Source organism: Podarcis raffonei, chromosome 6 (assembly GCF_027172205.1).
Source record: "Podarcis raffonei isolate rPodRaf1 chromosome 6, rPodRaf1.pri, whole genome shotgun sequence".
Taxonomy (NCBI): domain Eukaryota; kingdom Metazoa; phylum Chordata; class Lepidosauria; order Squamata; family Lacertidae; genus Podarcis; species Podarcis raffonei.
The window spans coordinates 68,390,823-68,415,628 of record NC_070607.1 but is presented as its reverse complement, the minus strand read 5'-3'; the positions used below and the strand labels follow the sequence as shown (position 1 = coordinate 68,415,628).

At 44.4% G+C, this 24,806-nt stretch overlaps 1 protein-coding gene and 1 pseudogene across 1 annotated transcript in view; both read right to left on the bottom strand.

Annotated features, from left to right (window-relative positions):
- Window positions 1-18,876, bottom strand: part of IPO9 (importin 9) — a 36,523-nt gene extending 17,647 nt beyond the window's left edge. Inside the window, exons 1-7 of the mRNA XM_053393786.1 lie at window positions 18,549-18,876; window positions 8,819-8,880; window positions 7,412-7,498; window positions 6,972-7,173; window positions 5,768-5,856; window positions 4,129-4,215; window positions 2,801-2,920 (exon numbers count right to left, since the gene is read on the bottom strand). Of these exons, the coding sequence (XP_053249761.1) occupies window positions 2,801-2,920; window positions 4,129-4,215; window positions 5,768-5,856; window positions 6,972-7,173; window positions 7,412-7,498; window positions 8,819-8,880; window positions 18,549-18,699 (798 nt within the window). The 5' untranslated portion in view covers window positions 18,700-18,876. The remainder of the gene's footprint in view (window positions 1-2,800; window positions 2,921-4,128; window positions 4,216-5,767; window positions 5,857-6,971; window positions 7,174-7,411; window positions 7,499-8,818; window positions 8,881-18,548) is intronic.
- Window positions 18,877-18,955: 79 nt separating this feature from the next.
- On the bottom strand, window positions 18,956-20,491 carry LOC128416271 (cytochrome b5 type B-like; annotated as a pseudogene).
- Between the last annotated feature and the right edge of the window lie 4,315 nt (window positions 20,492-24,806).

Sequence of the window (24,806 nt, the reverse complement as noted above, 5' to 3'; positions counted from 1 at the left end):
AGGCTGCCGGTATGTGTTGGCCCCCTTTCCCATAGAAGAATCTTATTAACGCTTTGGTAGATCTTTCTGCATTTGCAATAGTATTATTAATCTGAAAGCGCCAGGAGCCCCTTTCCTGGAAGGTTACACCCAGGTATTTAAAGGTTGCTACCTGTTCTATTGAGCGATTGTCTATTCTCCATTTATGCCTCCTCCTTTTTTTAGAGAACACCATGACTTTGGATTTGTTGTAGTTAATTGTTAGTTGTTCGATGCTGCAATATTTGGTAAGAGATCTCAAAGGTTTTCTTAATCCAACACAAGAAAAAGACATTAAGACTGTGTCATCCGCATATAAAAGGACTGGGAGGGGCGTACCAGCCAATTTGGGGGGATGGGCATTTTCTTTCTCCATATTTCCTACTAGCGAGTTGATATAGAAGTTAAATAGAGTAGGCGCAAGGACACACCCTTGCCTGACCCCCTGGTGGATTTGGATTTCCTTGGATAGGTGGCCCTGTCGGTCACACCTAACCCGGATCCGTGTATTTTCATATACAGTGGTGCCCCGCAAAACGAACGCCTCGCAAAACGAAAAACTCGCAAAACGAAAGAGTTTTCCGTTTTGGAGGTGCTTCGCAAAACGAATTTCCCTATGGGCTTGCTTCGCAAGAAGAAAGCCCATAGGGAAATCTCCGCCGGCCTTCAGAAGAGGTCCTGGACCTCTTCTGAAGGCCGGCGGGGGGCAAAAGTCTTTGCTCCCCCCCCGCCTGCCTTCCCGGGATAGCGGAGAAGCGCAGCGCGTTTCTCTGCTATCCCGATGGCTTTTGAAGGCAGGCGGGGGGGGGAGCAAAGACTTTGGCCCACCGCCGGCCTTCAGAAGAGGTCCTGGACCTCTTCTGAAGGCCGGCGGGGGGCAAAAGTCTTTGCTCCCCCCGCCTGCCTTCCCGGGACAGCGGAGACTTCTCCGCTGTCCCGGGGCGATCTGAAAATCGGAGAAAAGACTTCTCCGCTGTCCGGGGGCTTTTAAAATGCTGGCGGGCGGCAGCGCAGCGTTCGCTGCCCCCCGCCAGCATTTTCAGATCGCCCCGGGACAGCGGAGAAGTCTCCGCTGTCCCGGGAGCTTTTAAAATGCTGGAGGGTGGCAGCGAAGCGTTCGCTGCCGTCGGCCAGCATTTTCAGATCGCCCCGGGACAGCGGAGAAGTCTCCGCTGTCCGGGGGCTTTTAAAATGCTGGCGGGCGGCAGCGAAGCGGTCGCTGCCGCCCGCCAGCATTTTCAGATCGCCCCGGGACAGCGGAGAAGTCTCCGCTGTCCCGGGAGCTTTTAAAATGCTGGCGGGCGGCAGCGCAGCGTTCGCTGCCGCCCGCCAGCATTTTCAGATCGCCCCGGGACAGCGGAGAAGTCTCCGCTGTCCCGGGAGCTTTTAAAATGCTGGCGGGCGGCAGCGCAGCGTTCGCTGCCGCCCGCCAGCATTTTCAGATCGCCCCGGGACAGCGGAGAAGTCTCCGCTGTCCCGGGAGCTTTTAAAATGCTGGCAGGCGGCAGTGAAGCGTTCGCTGCCACCCGCCAGCATTTTCAGATCGCCCCGGGACAGCGGAGAAGTCCTTGCCCCCCCCCAGCCTTCAGAAGAGGTCGGGGGACAGACTGTCCCCGGACCTGGTCTGAAGGCGGTTTCCCTAGGAACGCATTGATTGATTTTCAATGCATTCCTATGGGAAACCGTGCTTCGCAAGACGAAAAACTTGCAAGAAGAAAAAACTTGCGGAACGAATTAATTTCGTCTTGCGAGGCACCACTGTAGACTGTGGATGAGATACAGTAGGCGTTTGTTTATATTTGCGGCGCTTAGCTTTCCCCAAAGCCTGTCCCTCGGTATTAAATCAAAAGCAGATTTGAAATCTATAAAGGCCACGTATAGGGAACCTCCTTTTCTTGATGTATATTTCTCCACAAGATGTTGGAGAACAAGGCCCTGGTCTAAAGTTGACCGATTTGCCCTAAAACCAGCCTGCGCTTCTGAAAGAATGTGGTCTTGTTCCAACCAGTTCACTAATTTGTCGCATAGGTGGGCAGCGTATGATACTTAGGAGGCTGACTGGCCTGTAATTAGCCGGATCTGATCGGCTCCCTTTCTTGAATAAAGGGATGATGATTGCTAGTCCCCAGTCCTCAGGGAAAGTGGCCGATTGATCTATGCTGGTAAATAGGGCAGCTAGCACAGGGGCCCACCATTCAACATTAGCCTTAAGGAGTTCCGGTGTAATATTGTCTACGCCGGGTGCTTTTCCAGGTTTAAGGGATTGGATGAGCCTATAGATCTCTACTGTTGCTACTGGGGGCCATTCGGCGCCAATATCACTCGGAGCTGGGGGCATGGCCTGCAGATGTTGATTTGATGTATATAAGGATAGAAAGTAAGCCTCCCAAATCCCAACTGGTATAGTATAACCAATTTCAATTGGGGAGTCTTGCCAACTTTTCGCGACTATTTTCCAAAAAGTGGCTGAGTCTTTCCTTCGAGAGGCCTCTAATAAACGTTGCCACTCCCCCCTTTGGGCCTGAAGCTTTTTCTTTTTAATCAGATCTTTATATTTACGTTTGGCTTCGAACCATTCAATGTATGTTTCCAGCCCATGCCAGGTGTTTTTAATCAGCTGCTTGCCTCTTTAGGGGGGAAGATATACATTAATCAATAGCAGGGTGGCACATACCATGTAAATAAAAACAAAGCTTAAGAACACAATTTTTGTTGCCCACTACAGCAAGACTTTCAAAAAAAAGGTTCTCTGCTTACATGCAGGTGTATTGTATATACTTACCTTTAAAACCTCCATTTTAAGTCCACTATCTGATGTAGGTCCATCAGGCAGTTGTAGGGCCTGAACAAAGGCTTCAGTGAATTGCTGCACCACAGGGAAAATAAGGACTTTGGCTGCTCCCTACCAGAATAAAAAGTATCATTTGGTTTTCAGTTACAGCAATGTGTAAACTGCTTATCCCTGGGAAAAACAGTGAAGGAAACTTGTGACTCACATGCCCCAAAGCTCTTCATGGTCTCCCTCCTCCTTAAAAACAACTAACTGGTTCTAATTGCTGCAGATTTTAATCTCTACATCTCATTTATTTGTCACTTAGCTTCCAAGCTTTGTATTCAACTAAGACTTACAGTAGGCCCACCTATGTTGGTTGAATCCCACCCAAAATGGCTCAGCTTGCCCTTGGCTTCCCCCTCTCTCTTGGTGTTCCAGCAGCTGCCTTTATAAACCCTCAATTACTTGGCTTCTCCCTATACCCCCAAACACAATACAGTACACTCAAATATCATCAACCAATTGGATTGCATATTCAGCAAGCCTCATTTGAATCCAACTACTCTCAAGATGAAGGCACGCGGGTGGCACTGTGGGTTAAACTACAGAGCCTAGGGCTTGCTGATCAGAAGGTTGGCGGTTTGAATCCCCGCCACGGGGTGAGCTCCCATTGCTCGGTCCCTGCTCCTGCCAACCTAGTAGTTCAAAAGCACGAAGTGCAAGTAGATAAATAGGTACCGCTCCGGCGGGAAGGTAAACGGTGTTTCCGTGTGCTGCTCTGGTTTGCCAGAAGCGGCTTAGTCATGCTGGCCACATGACCTGGAAGCTGTACGCCGGCTCCCTCGGCCAGTAATGCGAGATGAGCACTGCAACCGCACAGTCGTCCGTGACTAGACCTAATGGTCAGGGGTCCCTTTACCTTTTTACTCTCAAGATGGGCTCTAAAAATGGACTAAGCATACCAGCCGCCATTCCTGGGAGACTGCTGGAGGTCTCCCCTTGCCCCACATTATAACCAAGTTAAAGGTTCCTTGACTGTCATGCTAAAAATTATAAAAATTACCAGTCTCTCAATTTGGCAACACATTTTGCACCAACAGGCCACCTTCCATACACTCTAGTCCTATACAATGCAGGGTATAGATCAGAGGGTTTGGACATAAAAATTCACATTCAAATCTCTTTTCAGTCATGATGCTAGAATAAATTTTTGACCTTGTCACCTCTTTTTTAACCTATCACAGAGTTAAGTACAACCCTGTGTCAAGTATAATGGAAAGAATATTATACTACAACAACAATCAACACAACTCATAGGTAAGGAATCAACAATTTACCTTTTCTAACTCCTCCATGTTACAGATCATATGGGCACAAGTAGTGAAGATTTCAACAGCACGTGATCTTGTACGAATACCGTAAACCTAACAGGAAAAGCAACTTGTCAAAATATGAAAACAACTAGCGTTTGTTAATGTGTTATCAGCAGCTGCCACCCACAATACTAGTTCTCCCTGCTTCACAGTTCTGCAGAATTGTATCTAGTAAAAAGTAGTTAGCTTTCTAATTTTTCACTGTGCAGACAACCTAAAATTAGCACCAGATTTTCCTCAATAGATATTTTAAGATAGAATAATATATACTTTCAAACTAGCCTTTCAAAGCACTCCTAGCTGAAATGTTCTGACATTTAATTTTCTATCAAGCATACTTTGTTTCTATTGAGAGAGAAAATCATTTCCTTGTACAACCAAAATAAGCAAAACACTCATTTTTGTAAGAAATTTCCCTTTTGTAAGATATTCATCTAGAATCATCACATAACTGAAGACTGGGATGTTTAGAGGAGGAGGAGGAGGAGGAGGAGGAGGAGGAGGAGGAGACGAGGACTTTGGATTTGATATCCCACTTTATCTCTACCCTAAGGAGTCTCAAAGCGGCTAACAATCTTCTTTTCCCTTCCTCCCTCACAACAAACACTGTAAGGTGAGTGAGGCTGAGACTTCAGAGAGAAGTGTGACTAGCCCAAGCTGTGACTAACCCAGCAGTTGCATGTGGAGGAGCAGGGAATCAAACCCGTTTCACCAGATTACAAGTCCACTGCTCTTAACCACTACACCACACTCTGTGAGAAAAATACTAGGCTCACTGGGGCACTAACAGAATTGGCTTAGGAGGCAGATAAGCATTGAAGAAACCTTTATATACAACTTGTGTTGGTGTAATCCTTGATATAGCATGTAGCTAATAGTATATTTATAAATATCACTCTAGACCTGGAAATATGAAAACAAAGCCCAAAGGCATCTTCTCTGTCTATATTATGCAGAAACTACCACATAGTGGCTACCAGCTTCTTGTAGCAGAGCCAAAAACACACCTAGAGGATAGTTCTTGCCACACACCATGAGTGTAGTCAAGGGGGGACAAGGAGGGGCAGCTGCCCCCCCATGAATAAAAATACATAGCTAACTGAGGTTCTGCCCCCCAACAAAAGGCCTGTCCCCTCTAACAAAAATCCTGGCTACACCCATGCCATACATCCACATTTTAACTTGTCTAGGGATCCTCTAAGTACATATTTAGAAGAGAAGCTAGAGGAAGTATATGTTAACTATGCAAGAGCATAGATCAAAACATATCAGTACAGTGGTACCTCTAGATGCGAACGGGATCTGTTCCGGAACCCCGTTTGCATCTAGAAGCAAACATAACCAGCGACGGCACGTCTGCGCGCACGCGCATTGCTTTTCGCCGCTTCTGTGCATGCACATGACGTCATTTTGAGCGTCTGCGCATACGACGAAACCTGGAAGTAACGCGCTACGTTACTTCCAGGTTTCCGCAGAGCGCAACTCGAACACGCTCATCCCGAAGCACATTCAACCTGAGGTATGACTATACTTAGTAGGATGGTTCCGCTAATGAAATTTTTGTTATTCCTACTAGATGGAAGTCATCCATTTTCACCCATACCTCTGCCATTGTAAAAATCTTGTACATCTCTGGAAGAATAACAGGAGCTACAAGGGGCATCTGTGTATCTGTCACCTCCCGAGTAAACTCTAGAAAAAAGAAAAGTAGCAAAGTATTTATTCAGAGATTTATTCAGAGTAACATCTCACTTCCATATTGTTCAGTCTAATGACACACACATTCACAAATGGGCAAGGGTTAAGTTTCCTTTTAGGATTACATAAAGGAGAAGTCAATTTCCTTCTGAGGTGTTAAACTGCATCTGGGTTGTACTGTTTCAGACTACAGGTGGTTGCTCACATAACAAATATTTGTACTCAGTGGACTAAAGTATGAGGCTGAAGAGTTCTAGCCTAGCCTTCTCCCCAACATTTAAACCAGCCATAGCTTTACAACCTCAGTGAGAACTAGGCTTATATCCAGTACAGGAGTCATTCAGAATTCAGCATTAATTCTCTCTAAGGAGTTACATGCAACTGCTTTGAAATTATCCACTTAACATTCACCCTAATTGTCACATTGTATAGCCAAGGTTTGATAGCACTACAGAGGTTCATTATGAAAATCCACAAAAAGAGGATGGTGGCGTCCATGAACAGAGCAATAACTGATTGCCTTTTGAGTAAACCCAAAGTATCTAACATCCTTATTTCACTCAACAGAGTTTCAAGAATTCAGTGTAGTTGAAATGGCACAGGGGACTACAAGATTCAATTGGGAACAAATTTGACAAAAATGCTGTTAGCCTGATGCTATATTACCATCTTCTGTAAAAACCCAACCCTGCAGAGGTAATAAAAATTAAATCCCAGTTCTACTGGATTTTTTTCTGTTTTAATTTAACATTTATGAACACCATAGTTATATGTACCCTGCTAGGCAGATGAACTAGTGACTACGTGCAAGGGAGATGGCTAGAGTGGATTATTTGCTGAAGATTTACTGGAATCAACAGTCTCATCTACTACTACACCTAAATTCTTTTATCATTACGCAGCTTCCAGAAATTTGTACAAGGAGCGGGGAACTAAAAGTATTTCCAATATTACAAGCTGCAGTATGAACAATGTAATTTATAAGGCAAAGAAAGAAGGCTACATCAAGTTTCCTTTCTAAAAAAAAAGTCAACATATTAAAATGGTTTGGAAGCCCCAAAACAAGTTGGAAAGAACTACTCAGTTAAGACGACACAATCCTCACATACCTGTAAGCACTCGCATAGCTCCATGCACTGCATTCAGATCCCCACTGACAAGCATTTCCATCAACAGATTGAAAAGCTCAGGCCAAGCTTCAGGCCAATCCCAATGAGCTATCGCTGAAACGGCATACGCAACACTTGAACGTACTTTGCTAATAGATTCTCGCAACCCATTGGGAAGCAGTTCCCTAATGGCAGCTTTTGCCTGTGGAAAATGAATGGTGGAGGAACTTAGCAAGGGAGACCAATCATTTGCACAACACAGTAGGATGTACAGATGATATACTATTCCAAGTCATGTATCAGTAAATATCCAGCTGAGATGTATCCTATACAAAAAGTTCTCTATACATTTATAAATGGCTTTAACTTGGAAATCAAGGAAACACATCTCTCTTCCAAACTTGAGCATTATGTAACTGAGCAATTAATGAAAGTATTACCCTTTCTGTAGTCTCAGGAGGTCTAAACTTGTCTGACTGGGAACACCAATGAGTTTCCACATATTGTTTCAAGATCACAGAAGCCAGCTGTGAAGGAAAGCAAGGAAGATAAAACAAAACTGAGCTGTTGAAATTTAGGTCTTCAAAGGTCCTTTTTATCGCTTAGATTGCCCACAGAAAGGGCAAAGCTCTCAACATTAGATAAACATGCTAATTCAGAAGATGCCTGCTTCTTTGGTGTCAAAGTACAAGAAAAGGAATGTCAGCCATCATAGATACCGTAGATTCCGGCGTATTCGGCGACTGGGCGTATTAGACGACCCCCCCCCAAATTGGCAGCTGCAATTTGGGGGTTCGTCTTATAGGCCCAGTCGCTTAATATGCTGGGCAGCTCTGCGCCAGGAGAAAGCCACCCGTCGCAGAGCTGAGCCTGCTGCCCGCTGCTGCTGCTTCCGAAGAAGCAATGGGGGGCGAGCTCCGCACCAGGCAGTTTTCTCCCAGCACGGAGCTGAGCCTGCCGCTCACTGCTGCTACTTCGGAGCCGCCGCCGCAGCAGCGGGGGCCGGCTCCTCTCCGTGCCGCCCATACCTGGTGTATAAGACGACCCCCGACTTTTTAACCTCTTTTCCAGGGTTAAAAAGTCGTCTTATACACCGGAATCTACGGTATGTGCAAAGAGTGAAGATTTTGTTGTGGTCTGTGCTTCAGTAATAAAACAATGTAAACATTCAGAGGCAAGGCAATAAATGTACTTTTCAATAGACAAAAAGAACACTTTTTACAAGGACATCATCCTGTCTTACACGATACCATGTTCAAGAGTTAGCTTTCTTACATTCTTCACTCTGACAAGGGAGATAAGGACTGCCAGTATCAACATTCCAGTGAAGTAGAGAAATTTAAGCATGTGCTCTCTCGCTCTTTTGATTTAATGGGACTTAAATGTGCTTAACTTTAAAATGTTAAAAATTGAATGTCCTTATTCATGTCAGTCTGTCTATTTTAAGAAAGGCACCATGATTATACCAGAAAATGTGACATACTTCAGCAGTAGCTTACTATTTTGTAATATGTATGTTGTGCTTCTATCTCAACATAGCTAATACTCCCTTCTTGGGCAAGGTTCTGATGACTGCATTCTTCTGCACTGGTTCTCAAGGTTGAAGACTGGGGCACTGTTTTACAGTGGTTCCACTCCTAGTTGGGCAGCTGTTTCTAGAAAGTGGTGCTAAGGGACTCCTACTCAGCTCTGTGGTATTAACATCTGTGGAAGGGGCAGGGAGAAGTGAGTCGTAATACATGAAAGTGAACATCCTCTGTACCAAAATAATTGCTCACCTGGTTATAGGGATAACAGGAAGCTGCTCAGCAAACAAATACTTTAACTTTAAATTATTTGAGACTGACCTGACGAATGGCCAGTGCTCCTTGGGGATCTACAGTCAATTCTGCCAAGTGAACACCAAATTCTGAAATTAAAAGAAAAAAAAGTAAGCTACTGGTAACACACTATCATGTTTCAGAGGTTATAATGCTGGGGAAACTACATTGTCATTTTTCATGTGTGACCCTTTATTCCTTGCACAGTCCACTCCCTATAGTTCCTGCCCTATTCTTAGCTTCTCTCCACCAACCTTTTAATTCAAAAATCCTATGAACAAAAGTTATTTTCAATGACTGGGTTATAGCAGAAAGTTGGAGAAAAGAGGGGACATCTAGAAATCTGAACCATTTGAAGGAAATAACACTTTGTCATTACTTTGCCACTAATACACAAATATAGATGATAAAAAATAATGTCTGGTTGGACCAGACATTCCAACCAAATGATTTACAGAGCAAAAAGGTCATTACAAAGCAAGAAGCTCATATAATTTGAAAGTGAAGCTTTAAAATTACAATCCTGTGTGTATCTAAGCAGTAAATATTTTATTTATTTAGATCAGAGACAGAAAACTGCTTTCAGGTGGAGGGCCACACGCCAGTAGTGAGTGGGGCTAAAAGCAGAAGTACGTGGAGCAACAAACATGACCCAGTCACACAAAATGCTTAAGTTTCCACAAGCACATGCATATATATCACCTTTCTCAATCATCCATCCAGATAAACAAGCATTCCAGTCAAACATCAACTCACAAGGAGGAAATGGAGGATGGTCGCTAAGCGATGTGGCCCAGGAAGAAATCAAAGGGCCTGGAGGGTCACATGTGGTCTTGAGGTGTGAGATTTCCCACCCCAATTTTGTATTTCTACCTCCTTTATAAGGTAAAAAGCTTTCACAAAGGAACTTATAACTACGCTAACATAAATATGAGTTTAAATCTATAAACATTCAATTAAAACAAATAATTCCTAATGTCTCCCAGTTCTATGGCTAGATTCCAGTTCTGCCAGTTCTATGGCACAAGAGAAGCTTCTGCACTTGGACACCATTGCAGCAGGTACGTAATGATCACATTCATATCCTGTAATTATCCTATGCAAAATCCGCTGATGATTGATGCAGTGCTAGTACAGTCCCTCAATATTTCCATCAACATCATCTCTGCAGTTTCTTATCTCCCTCTCCAATAAGACATATTATTCAATTTTATATATGTAGTTTTTTAGCTCAGGGGTGGGACTTCTGGTTCACAGGGTGTTCCCATCCAGTCACCCCCTTCGCAATTCCCGCAATTTCACAAAGAAAAATGGGAAGATGCTGCTTTGCAGCAGAGCTGTTAAGTATTTCTGCTCCCCAACCTGTGTACTAATTCTTTCTTTTGCCAAGATATGTGATATCTTCGCAGGAAATGTAATTTGTATGCTGAGCTTTCCAACAATACGACCCTTTTGTTTGTAAATGGACTTTAATCACTTCCCCACAAATCAGAGAAATGGTTCCCCTTTTGCTGATGCAAACCCTTTTGCTGATGCAAATCTTAACTTTTCCTCCACTCCACACTTCTAAGCAGAGACAGATGGGGTTGGAAAGAGAAAGAGAGAGGGGGGGGGGATAGGGTAACTGAAAGAATTGTTCAATCAAGTCATGCTTCCCTGTTTACCTATCCACATCTTGCTTTGGCTCCAGCATTAGACAGGTTTTCCCCAAAAGAATGTGGCCCTTGGGGGGTAAAAAAGATTTCCCAACGTCAAGATTAGCCTCATTCCCACAACCCTGCATGACAAGGCAGTGTGCAGCCCATGGGTTCCGTGTCGAAGTACTCTTGTAGCCCATTTGGTATGAAAAGTTGGACTGCCCTGCCTCACATCATTATGTCAGGTGACTGACAGCCATCAACATTCAGAATATGCTGACCACTATGCAGGAAGGAGGGGTAAATGATCCTAAAAACTGAGCACCTTTTCCTCTGCAGAGAACACCTTTGTATTCAAAGCACTTCTTCCAGCACTCTCTGAATACAAGGCTTTCTGTGCAGCTGTTTCCAGCTGAATGTATGGGCTGCAGCTGTGCAGGGCTCTCTCCAACACCAAAATATTAACTGATCATCTGTGACTGCAGAGAGCCCTAAGCTGTGCTTCAAAACCCCAACAATCAGCTGATAATTGGGACTTCAAAGCACCATGAAGAGGGCTTTGCTGGCACCTTTCTGGCCCAGCAGTGACTTTACGTGTCCCACATTTGACATCAGAAGGGCAGATAAGCATGCATCGATCAAAATTGCCTGGCAGGACATACGGGGAGGTCCATGGGCTATAGGTTCCCCACCCTGATATAGAGAATGCAATGAAAAATTCAAAAGGAGTCCATCTTTCTTTCTTGCTCCTGAATTTTTATGGGGCACAGTTCCTATAAAAGCAGGAGCATCCTAATTAAAATAAGAAGCAATGTTAAATGTTTCTTTTGTTCAGAAATATTTTCTCAAACTACTTGTGGAACCAAAGCCAATACTAGTAGTAAAAAACTGCAAAACTGGCCTTTATCCAAGTACAGGCTCCATCAGCTAGGCTCAGTGAACACCACATGCTCAGGACTGAGTCTTGATCCCCGAGGGTTCTCCCTTCGCAGAAGAACATTGTTTAGGCTATACTGGAAGAGATCCAGAAAACCTCAAGTGAGAATAAGAAAGCAATTTCTCCCGCCAGTTCCAAGTTAGTGGAATCATTATATGACAACTATGGTTACCTAGTCTTGTAACCATAGGAGTAATCTGAACTCAGGAAGACTGAGGAGGATTTGAAGCACTGCTTGGTGTCAATTTTGGATTGGCAGTGAGCAAACAAACTGCAACTTAATCCAGACAAAGTGGAAATATTGTTGGGTGAGGAGGTTGGAAACTGGGAGGTAGATGTAAAACTTGTTTTGGATAGGACTGCACCACCCTGAACATCAGACTCAATACTGGAGTGCTCCTGGATTCAGCTCTGTGCCTAGAAGCCAGATAGTGAGGGTGGGTAGAATGCATTTTATAATTTCAGCTGGCACATGGCCTCTTTCATTCATGCTGTAGTAAATGGGCAGCTACACTGTGAACCAAGGCATTATGTAGGACTCACAGTTTGAATCATCTCTCTATTATCATCTGATCTCCATTGGTTACCAATTTGTCCCTGGGCTAAATTCAAAGTTCTGCTTTTGATGTTAAACAGCATAGGACCAGATACTAAGAACAGTCTTAAGAATCCAGCTGAACACAGAAGTCAACTTCAGAATCCCAACTCTATGCCCCTCTACCATAAGAAGTGAAGCTGGTGGGCATTAGGGACAGGATCTTCTGTTGTGCCGCAAAGAATACTGAACACCCTCCCCAAAAAGGTATGTACAAAATATGTAAACATACATCCTTACAAAAGACTTTTTGGGTGCTACACTTTAATCATAGGGTGCTGATACTGCCATTTAAAAAAATACTGATTCCTGATATTTTAAAATTGTGGTTACATTTGTTTTTTAATTTAAATGTATACTTCAATTTGATTATATTTTGTTAGCAGCTGAATATTTACCTAAGACAGAAACACAAGACAAAAATATTTTGAAAAAGATATTTGTTTACAGTAAAGTTCAACTATGCTATCACTGCAAAGACAAACATCTATAATGAAGCAAAGACATAACTACTGAGAAGCAATGCTGCATTCAAACTGTGTTTTAAATGAAACCAAGTACTTTAACTTATTCACATAACAGCAGAAGATGACATCCTTAATGCTGATTGTTGACATTCTTGCATGGACCTTGATCTAATCCAGCAAAACCTAGCTCAGTGGTACATGGTTTGGCTTGCAAGCAGAAAGTCCCAAGTCAAATCCCTGGCACTACCAGTTAGGGTTGAGAGAGACTCCTGCCTGAAATCCTGGAGACCCACTGCCAGTCAATGTAGACAATACTGAGCTAGATGAAATAATGGCCCAACCGTGGTATAAGGCAGCTTCCTATGCTGCCATAAAAAGTGCATACTCAGGATCACCTAGCACAGATTAATTATGCACACTTGATTTAGACCAGAGGTGACTAACCAGTGACCCTCCACATGCCTTTGGACTCTCAATTCCATTAGCCTCATTCAGTATGGTCAATGGTCAGAGATGATGGAAGCTGTAGTCCAACAACATCTGGAGGATCTCGGGTTAGCCACCCTTGTTTTATACGTTTAAAACATATTGGTGATTTGCGGTGAGGCAAGACTGTGGGCAGTCCTAGAAAGTTTCCAGGGAAATAGTGATGGCCAGCTGTGGGGTGGCCACTGAGATACATCTCATGTGACATGCTCTTTCACATAATTTAAGTGCTCTGGCAGTGATGCTGTCATATGCTATCTCAACTGAAGCTTGCAAAACTCTTCCTGAGCAACGCTATGTAGAATGCTTCATACTAGCCTATTCTCACGGTTATTACTTAAAACCATTAACTATTTTCACTAAATCGCAATCTCATAGCCATTGCTTTCCCATCAAATGGATTCTGTGAAGAGGTATCTTTGGCTGTGAGATGGGTCAAAAATGCCCCCGTTTTCAAACCAGAGATGAGATTCAGGGCCCACCTCAGCCAGCAATAGGTTCACAACTCTTAAAATTCAACTCAGAGCCCTCTGGATAGGAAATAACTACCTGAATAATTGCTAGGGCGGAAAAAAAACTACTTGAATAATTGCTAGGGCAAACTAGTGTTAATTTGCCTGTGTTTCCAGTTTCAGCATAACAAAATCTGCAGGTTCTGCCAAATACTACTACTACTTTTAAAATAAATAACCTATTCAGAAGGCGCAGGATGAAAATGTGACAGTTTTGAATGATGTATGTAAGCTACAACACATCGGAGGGCCCAATGGTGGTTGCTCACCCCATACTGTACCATTACATGATCATATAATGCGAAAGAGTCTGGGCTTGCTGCTAAAAGTAGAAGTGTGACATGTCCCCAAGCTTGCTTGAAGCAGCCACTCCTAGAATGAGCAATTCTCATTTGTTCTGTAACAGGAGGGCTGACCTCAGATCTTCAAAGCAGTTATCAGCTCATATTTGATACTACAAGCTGCATATAAATTTTCCCTGTAGGTGCGAGCACCTGACACTTGGGTTATGTAAGAAATAGGTTAGGAATCGTTGAATTTATATGGGGAGGAGGGTAAGATGTGTGTGAACAGACCAATACTATCCTTTCAAGAGTCTGAAATCCTGCACCTCTGTCAATTTGCCTACAGCCCCTGAATACATCCTGCATTTAATTTTCAATAGTACATACTCAGATTAATCCTTTACAGTGCTACCTTGGGTTACATACGCTTCAGGTTACACACTCCGCTAACCCAGAAATAGTGCTTCAGGTTAAGAACTTTGCTTCAGGATAAGAACAGAAATTGTGCTCCGGCGGCGGGGCGGCAGCTGGAGGCCCCATTAGCTAAAGTGGTGCTTCAGGTTAAGAACAGTTTCAGGTTAAGTACGGCTCTCCGGAACGAAGAGATCCCAACAAAAGAAGAGTGGCAGATGAAGTTAATGGACTATGCCGTGTTGGTGAAACTAACTGGGTAAAATTCGGAACCAGCAGGACCAGACATTTACAAAAGACTGGAATAAAAGGACTGGAACCCAAAGGGTGCTCATCAATGGTTCCTCTTCATCCTGGAGAAGAGTGACTAGTGGGGTGCCACAGGGTTCTGTCTTGGGCCCAGCCTTATTCAACATCTTTATCAACGACTTGGATGATGGACTCAAGGGCATCCTGATCAAATTTGCAGATGACAGCAAACTGGGAGGGGTGGCTAACACCCCAGAGGACAGGATCACACTTCAAAACGACCTTGACAGATTAGAGAACTGGGCCAAAACAAACAAGATGAATTTTAACAGGGAGAAATGTAAAGTACTGCACTTGGGCAAAAAAAAATGAGAGGCATAAATACAAGATGGGTGACACCTGGCTTGAGAGCAGTACATGTGAAAAGGATCTAGGAGTCTTGGTTGACCACAAACTTGACATGAGCCAACAGTGTCGTGGCAGCTAAAAAAGCCAATGCAATTCTGGGCTGCATCAATAGGAGTATAGCATCTAGATCAAGGGAAGTAATAGTGCCACTGTATTCTGCTCTGGTCAGACCTCACCTGGAGTACTGTGTCCAGTTCTGGGCACCACAGTTCAAGAAGGACACTGACAAACTGGAACGTGTCCAGAGGAAGGCAACCAAAATGGTCAAAGGCCTGGAAACGATGCCTTATGAGGAACGGCTAAGGGAGCTCGGCATGTTTAGCCTGGAGAAGAGGAGGTTAAGGGGTGATATGATAGCCATGTTCAAATATATAAAAGGATGTCACATAGAGGAGGGAGAAAGGTTGTTTTCTGCTGCTCCAGAGAAGCGGACACGGAGCAATGGATCCAAACTACAAGAAAGAAGATTCCACCTAAACATTAGGAAGAACTTCCTGACAGTAAGAGCTGTTCGACAGTGGAATTTGCTGCCAAGGAGTGTGGTGGAGTCTCCTTCTTTGGAGGTCTTTAAGCAGAGGCTTGACAACCATATGTCAGGAGTGCTCTGATGGTGTTTCCTGCTTGGCAGGGGGTTGGACTCGATGGCCCTTGTGGTCTCTTCCAACTCTATGATTCTATGATTCTAAGATATTTACTTAGTTCATTTTAAGTCTCTCTGTGTGTTTTTGCCTTCCCTTTTCTTTCCCCCCCACCTTTCACCAAATAAAATTTCATAAAGTTTGACATTTGGCTTCAATTGTTTTAAAAGGCCATTATCTGGAGTGTCTCATAATGTCTCTTCCCCACATGCTCAACAATATGGTTAAGTTTTGTGTTTTAAGGATAGTTTATGACTTGGTGTACTCTAAGCATTGGAAAAGTGAGTCCAAAGCTGCTTCCTGTTTAATATTTTTATGAGCTCTCAAAAAAAAATGAGGCAGCCTAGAGTTTTCTGCAGGCTAGTATTATCCTATTGTGATGACCTATGGCACTCTCATACTTTCATACACAATAGTGTGCTGTAAATTCTCTTCAATCCAGCATTCCTTAGTGCAATCAGCTCTTGAAATGTAAGAATTAAGCAAAAAAAGTGGGCTGGCTTGCAGGATAGGTACAGATAAAGCTAAGTTACAAAGAAAACATGCACAACTTACTTCTGATCTTAAAATATACATCATTAAAGCTTAATCCTATGTGAAGAAGCCTTATGGATAAGCCTTCTCAGAAGGCTATACAACTGATTTCTTTTATTGCAATAATTAGTGACACTTTAATAATGCCATCTCTGTCCTCTTTGTACGATTAATCTTTCTGCCCTCTCCACCAATACCTCAACACACATTTGTACTTTACTCAGCAGACATCTCCAATTAAGTTGTGCCAGAGATAGAAGTTCATCAACTGAAAGAAACCACATTGGGAGAAGCTTCAGCTGGGTTGGGTGTCTGAAGGAAGTTCCCTTTGAAGTGACATAATCAAACTGCTTAAAACAGACAAAACCAGAAAATATGGTACAAATACGCATAAATATTGGTACTTCTCCTTCAAGCAATGACAGCTTTCAAACAACAAGAACAACACCACAAAAGTGCTATATTGTTCATGACTTGCTTCTGAAAGTACCGTATTTTTCAATCTATAGGACGCACTTTTTCCCCTCCAAAAATGAAGGGGAAATTTGTGTGCGTCCTATGGAGCGAATGCAGGCTTTCGCTGAAGCCTGGAGAGCAAGAGGGGTCGGTGTGCACCGACCCCTCTCGCTCTCCAGGCTTCAGGCAGCTATTCGCAAGCCTTCGGAGGAAGCCAAAACAGCCAGCGGGATGGATCCCGCTCGCTGTCTTGGCTTCTTTGCTCTTTGGGGCTGGGGGGGGGAATAATTTCCCCCCCTTAAAACTAGGCGCGCCCTATGGTCCGGTGCGCCCTATAGAGCAAAAAATACGGTAGGTAGTTATGCCTCCCCCCCATAGCTCCACTTGCCTGCATAACACGTTTGCACAACAGTGACCAAGTAGCAATCGTATCTGCCCACAACACATTACATACTACCTATCTCAGGAATTTTCTTCTCATTAGTCATTTAAGTTACCAGACTGGGGGTGGCAAGAGAGGGAAAGGAGATAAATTTCTTAAAGGCTTATTTAACTTGAATTTGCTATGGAAAACATCGTTTTTAAATATTTCAACAAAATATTCCTAACGCATAAGCACATAAATAATTCAAAAATCGATAAATAAAGCTAAAGCAGATTTTTTTTCTATTGTGGTATTTTGGCAGGAGAAATTAATTTCCTTAGAACAGGGTTGGGACACATGATGTCCATCAGCTAATGGTTGGAATACACGTCTTATTACCCCTGATGACTGACTGTCCTGGCTGAGACTGGTGGGAGTTGGATCTAACCACATATAAGCACACATGTATGTATGTATGTATGTATGTATGCATATGGGTATATATCAACACATATAACACACACACAACAACTAATAACCACACAGAATTCAGATCTTATTATAACTCTCTACATTAAACTGAAGTAATTTATTATGTTTATGGAACTGCTATGTCTAAATCTATGGAGTTTAAATGGGTTTTAGAGCACATTTAAAAAGCCTAATTTGGAAATTATGGAGTGAAGTATCAGCACATTCAGACTCTGCAATTCAGACATGCAATGTTTCAGCCCTTGTTGATCTGCACCAGTTCACATGGTAGATCACAATCTGTGTGGGAATATTTACATACCAGGCACTCCCACAGCTAGCTTATCACAGTGAGCATAACAATGCTCCAGAGGAGAAGTGGGAGAAAGACAGTATACCCTGCGACAGTACTGTATACACCTAAGCTAGTCTTAAGTAGGAAAGAACGCCTTTTAGAAACATTTCTGCAGAAGGCTTTAAGATCTACATCTCTATTTAATTCTATTACACTTAATGAGCACAGCTTTTTCTCATTAAAACCCGGCCGTACGCAACCCTTTAGGCCAACCAATTTTACTACAGAGATATTACTATCTCACTCAGTTCAGTGTTGCTCTTTAAAGTCTGAATAATTTAGCTTGGAAACCCTTAATGCTGCTTTATAGGCGAACTTCAGCAAGGCGCCCAGACAAAGCCCCCTCCTTCCCCATCACCCAACCTTATCCCATGAGGAACCCTCTTCAACCTTTTCTGACCAAGGACCCGCCGTTAGCACAAAAGGGAGGGAGCCACTTTTTAACTGCACCCTGTAGTAGTTGTGTGGCCGCACCGCTGCGGCGACCCTTAGGGTCAGGCCGACGACACTCACCAGACGAAGGCCGATTTATGCCTTACATACACAATGGGCACAAAAGGAGAAGCGGGGCCGCCGGAGGAAGCCCACTCCGAGACATATAAACTCCGGACGACTTGGAAAGGAAGCCTCGGCATCTCCGGTGCCGAAGAAGAGGCGAGACTGGGGCAGGACCCTGAAGGGAGCGCGGAACCGGGGGCGGCAGAGGCAGGACACGAGTTTCCCCGCCCACCTCAAGCTCTGCGAAAAGTCCTTTCCAACCCCTGCCCCCCAAAAGCCCCCCCCCAAAGGGGGTTATACCAGAACTGGGAAACCGAGGAGCAGCTCCATCTCCTTCTCTGCCCATCGCCCTGGCCGGGGAGACCCGAGGCCCACAAAAGGGAAGAAGCGGGAGGCTCCGCTCCCCTCAGAGCCTCCCCCCCCACCCCGTCGGCAGTTGCTGCCCCCACACTCACCCTCGGTGACCTCCAGCACCTTCACCTGCTCCTCGGCAGCTGCGCGCACCCCTTGCACCGGGCACAGGATGCCGTTCAGGGTCTCCACCAGCGCCTCCTTCAGCCCCTGAGCCACAGGGCCTGGCCCCACGCCCGACGCGACGCCCGCCATCCCGCCGCGCCCCTGAGGAGAGCAGCAGCAAAGGCGAGGGAGAACCTCCGCGGGGCTGGGGGGTGGGGGCGGGAGGAAGCGCGAGGCGGGAGGAAAGGCAGCAGCGGGTGAGGGAAAGGCGGCACTAGGCGGGCTGAGGGCCGCGGCTGCTGCCGCCACCGCGCGCCAAACGCGCACGCAACGACGTGCTCTCGCGCGGAGAGCGGCGCCGGCGAGGATCCCGCCGGAACCAGTTCTCGGAGAGCGCCCCCTGCAGCACGGATGGAAGCATCGCATCCTTAGGCTGACAACTTTTACTTTTTTTTTTTAATTGGAGGAGTCCTTTATTACAGATCAGGCAGATTAAAAAGGTAGACTATGTAAAGCAGAAGACTGAAAGAAAAATGTACCCATTTAACCGTTTCAAAAAACCATGTACGGAAAGAAGCTGAAGGAAAACACCCGAGAAGAGGCAGGTGTACTGCTGTTCCCAGTCTGCGCTGTGCTGGTGGAGCCATTTCTCTTGCTGGTCTGCTAAAGAGAAATGTTGACAGCATGCCATCTCATTCTGCTGGTACTTAATGGGACAGGCTGGCATAGGTCACCATCACGACAAGTCAGAAGCTGCTGGATGAAAAGTGACTCATGGTCAATGGTGACAGAAATGCCATGCCATGGAATGGCAGGAAGTTGCTGTTTCTGCAGTTACAAGAAAGATAGCAGTGAGCCCCACCAAATTCCTGCTTAGCTTTGCAGACAGCAGGGCTGCTGGACTGGCTGATGCAAGTGAAGGACAAAATCTATGTTCATCAAATTTAGTAAAACCCCATTTTCAGTGGCAAGGCATGGTTTCCAGTCCTAAAGGCTCAGCAAGGTCAAATCAGGAGAATTTCCCATCCATCATGTAGTAGGGATACATCAATCCCAAGACTGTGGCTCCCAAAACAGGGATCAGCCAGACTGTCTGGAAACTTCATTCTTTCGAAGAAGACTTGTTTGGAACCTTGGAGGCATTAGGATTACTGCCATACGGATGAAACTCTCCTATAAGGCATTGGTCAAGCATCTCTCGGGCATCCAAAGAGTGGCCAACATCTTCAAAGTTCTCAGTGGCATCTCTACCAGCTTGTTCAAGCAGAATCTCCTCTCCACCTGGATGCCCACTGAGGAAGCGGGCGCCCACTGATGACCAGCCAGGTCTCCTTGTTTCGCTTCACCACTTTGTCCAGGGTGAAGATGGATCCCCTTTCGCAGGTCTTCAGCATGTCCCCGCTATCATGCTCCTTTCTTGACCCCATTCAGACTCGCCCGCCTTGACTGAACAGGCTGACTTTTGAAATAAAAAAATGGACGGTGGGATCCATCCATTTTTGGCTGGCTTAGGGGTCCAGCTCAATAGCTTTTGCTGGAAACAGGGATGGGCAGATACAATACAAAAATTGACTGTTCACCTACATCTTAAAGCAGGGGGTGGGGAATGTTTGGCCCTTGCTGGGCTACAACTTCCTTCACCCCCTGACCATTGGTTACGCTGGCTGGGAATGGTGCGAGTTGGAGTCCAACGAAGATCACATGTTCCTCCCTACTGGTTATTGGTTTGTTTGTTGATGAGAATGAGGATGATTATGATGTGTTTTTTGTTTTCATTTTGTATGTTGCGAACGGCCCTGTGATCGTCAGATGAAGGGTGGTATACAAATTTAATCAATAAAATTTAAAATAAATAACAAGACAAAAGACAGGGAGGAGAAATGACCTTGCTTCTTGACTGTCGAGGGACTATACGAACTTATTTCTGACCAGTTAGGGAACCCTGATTGAAATGGGCTTAGAATCATAGAATCATAGAATCATAGAGTTGGAAGAGACCACAAGGGCCATCGAGTCCAACCCCCTGCCAAGCAGGAAACACCATCAGAGCACTCCTGACATATGGTTGTCAAGCCTCTGCTTAAAGACCTCCAAAGAAGGAGACTCCACCACACTCCTTGGCAGCAAATTCCACTGTCGAACAGCTCTTACTGTCAGGAAGTTCTTCCTAATGTTTAGGTGGAATCTTCTTTCTTGTAGTTTGGATCCATTGCTCCGTGTCCGCTTCTCTGGAGCAGCAGAAAACAACCTTTCTCCCTCCTCTATGTGACATCCTTTTATATATTTGAACATGGCTATCATATCACCCCTTAACCTCCTCTTCTCCAGGCTAAACATGCCCAGCTCCCTTAGCCGTTCCTCATAAGGCATCGTTTCCAGGCCTTTGACCATTTTGGTTGCCCTCCTCTGGACACGTTCCAGTTTGTCAATGTCCTTCTTGAACTGTGGTGCCCAGAACTGGACACAGTACTCCAGGTGAGGTCTGACCAGAGCAGAATACAGTGGCACTATTACTTCCCTTGATCTAGATGCGATACTCCTATTGATGCAGCCCAGAATTGCATTGGCTTTTTTAGCTGCCGCGTCACACTGTTGGCTCATGTCAAGTTTGTGGTCAACCAAGACTCCTAGATCCTTTTCACATGTAGTGCTCTCAAGCCAGGTGTCACCCATCTTGTATTTGTGCCTCTCATTTTTTTTGCCCAAGTGCAATACTTTACATTTCTCCCTGTTAAAATTCATCTTGTTTGTTTTGGCCCAGTTCTCTAATCTGTCAAGGTCGTTTTGAAGTGTGTTCCTGTCCTCTGGGGTGTTAGCCACCCCTCCCAGTTTGGTGTCATCTGCAAATTTGATCAGGATGCCCTTGAGTCCATCATCCAAGTCGTTGATAAAGATGTTGAATAAGACCGGGCCCAAGACAGAACCCTGTGGCACCCCACTAGTCACTCTTCTCCAGGATGAAGAGGAACCATTGATGAGCACCCTTTGGGTTCGGTCAGTCAGCCAGTTACAAATCCACTGAGTGGTAGCATAGTCAAGACCGCATTTTACCAGCTTCTTTACAAGAATATCATGGGGCACCTTGTCAAATGCCTTGCTGAAATCAAGGTAGGCTACATCCACTGCGTTCCCTTCATCTACCAGGCTTGTAATTCTGTCAAAAAACGAGATCAGGTTAGTCTGACATGACTTATTTTTCAGAAATCCATGCTGACTATTGGTGATCACAGCATTCCTTTCCAGGTGCTCACAGACTGTTTGCTTAATGATCTGCTCCAGAATCTTCCCTGGTATTGATGTCAGACTGACTGGGCGGTAATTATTTGGGTCCTCTCTTTTCCCCTTTTTGAAAATAGGGACAACATTTGCCCTCCTCCAGTCTGCCGGGACTTCGCCTGTTCTCCAGGAATTCTCAAAGATGACTGCCAGTGGTTCTGAAATCACATCTGCCAGTTCTTTTAATACTCTTGGATGCAGTTCATCTGGCCCTGGAGACTTGAATACATCTAGACTAGCCAAGTATTCTTGTACTATCTCCTTAGTTATTCTGGGCTGTGTTTCCTCTGCTGAATCATTTGCTCCAAATTCTTCAGGTCGGGCATTGTTTTCTTTATCGGAGAAGACTGAGGCAAAGAAGGCATTGAGGAGTTCAGCCCTTTCTGTGTCCCCTGTTTGCATTTCACCATCTTCTCCTCTGAGTGACCCCACTGTTTCTTTGTTCTTCCTTTTGCTACGAACATACCCATAAAAGCCTTTTTTGTTGCTTTTAACCTCTCTAGCAAGCCTGAGTTCATTCTGTGCTTTAGCTTTTCTGACTTTGTGTCTACACGTGCTGGCTATTTGTTTGAATTCCTCTTTGGTGGTTTCCCCCCTTTTCCATTTTTTGTACACATCCTTTTTTAATCTTAACTCAGTTAAAAGTTCTTTAGATAGCCACCCTGGCTTCTTTAGGCACCTTCCATGTTTCCGTCTCATTGGTATTGCCTGAAGTTGTGCTTTTACTATCTCCCTCTTAACAAACTCCCAGCCATCATGAACTCCCTTTCCTTTTAGTATTACTGTCCATGGGATCTCACCCAGCACTTCCCTAAGTTTTATGAAGTCGGCTTTCTTAAAGTCGAGAAATTGAGTCCTAGTATGCTTGGCTGCTCCTTTCCGCTGTATAGTAAACTTCAGAAGAGCATGATCACTCGCGCCTAATGATCCTTCCACTTCTACCCCACTAACCAGGTCATCAACATTGGTTAGGACCAGATCTAAAATGGCTGTTCCTCTTGTAGCTTCTCCCACTTTCTGGACAATGAAGTTGTCTGCAAGGCCAGTGAGGAATCTGTTTGACCTTATGCTCTTGGCTGAGTTTGACATCCAACAAATATCCGGGTAATTGAAGTCCCCCATTACTACTATCTCCCTTCCTTTTGCATGCTTGGCCATCTGTTCCAGGAAGGCATCATCTATGTCCTCCGTTTGGCTTGGGGATCTATAGTAAACTCCCACAATGAGGTCACTGTTATTCTTCTCTCCCTTAATTTTGACCCAAATGCTCTCACTTTGGCTTTGAGGTTCTAAATCTTGGATCTCTTCACAGGTATACACATCCCTGACATATAACGCCACTCCTCCTCCTTTCTTGTCTGGTCTGTTTCTCTGAAATAGATTGTATCCCTCCATTATTACATTCCAATCGTGGGACTTATCCCACCAGGTTTCACCAGGCTTACTCTCATGTGTGCTTAGAATTACATTCTTTACATTCATTCTGATTTGTTCTGGCCATTGCAAAGCTCTGGACAGTCAGCTGAGCAGTGGTAAAATGTGGAGATGTACTGAAGGGGCATCTGAAAGGACTGCAAGCTCCCACTGTCTGGATATTAAGGTAATCAGAGCTCCTCTGGGTGTCCCTGATATCAAAAGTTAGGTGGGTGGTGAGGTGACCAGAAAAAAATATTATTTGAGATGGCACATGGTTGTATACATGTCATGGGCCCCTGCTGGATAGCATGCATGATTGCTATTAATGAACAGCCATCACTGTGCATACACAATATTGTGTCTCTAAAAAACCAAGCATTTCCCCCCCTCACTGCCACCATCAGAATTAAAATGCCCTCCCACTCACCCATCCTTCTCAGTAGTGAACTATGAGCTAAAAGCAAGCAGAGCTGTAGCTTGGCATGATTCTCTTGGCTGTACTTCAAATAGTGGTGAGGCAGTAAAGAGAGAGAAGATTGCTGAAAGCCCAATAAGGGCTGCTTTCTTAAGCCAACTGCTCGTACAGCCCTGGAAGAACAGGAGAACTGAAGGGCTACACTGTATTGCCACAGCTGACTTCCCTTATATGGATTGGACGGGTGCTATGGAGGATACAAAATACAAAGGCTACACCAAGAGGCCCTAAGAATTGACCAGAATTTGGTTGCATTTATAAATTTTATGTCTGTCCTTGTCTATTGTCTGCTGATTTATTTTGTACTGTGTGTTTTTTTTTTGTACATTGCCTTGTAATTTCAAATCGAAGTTGATATATAAATATAATAATGATGATGATGAGAGGAGACTTTTATTAATCAGAGCTGAAAAGAAAAAAAATACTTGCAACTTCTACATGCCTGGAGGGCTTGCCTAAACAAAATATGTTTCAAACAGGCACCATTAAGATTACAGTGAAAGTGCCTACTACCTGACCTCATTCACAGGAAGTTCCACAGTGTACATGCTGCCACACTAAAAGACAGATTTATTACAAGTGCAGAACAAGTATTATGTGGCACCTGTAACAAATGTCCTGCAGCATCAATACATAGCAAAGTTCTTTTTCCTCCACCCCCACCCCCCAATTGTATGCTGAAGCAAACTGCTGAATGGCTTGCAATGCTTTTCTTAAGAGTGGCTGAAATGCATTTAATTAATCATGCAAAAACCACAGAAAAAATGTGTGGATTTTTCACAAATCCAACATGTCCTATAAATACCCTATTGTTTGTCCTGCAGATGGATGCATGAAACCACAAGCATGGTCTGACTATAGGCATCTTCCTTTTGAACTAGCACATTCTGAGGTAAAGTTGGGTTGTAGCCAGAATTAAATATGCCAGTTCAGATCTCATGAGCAGGCAGTAGTGAGACATGTGTCATGTCAGTGAAGTGCATGACAGAGCCTATAAACATCCAGATGAACAGAGACATTATTATTTCTGGCCTATTACCAATACAGTGTTTGTACTAACCCAATTTCATAGTTGCTATTTTAGGACAAA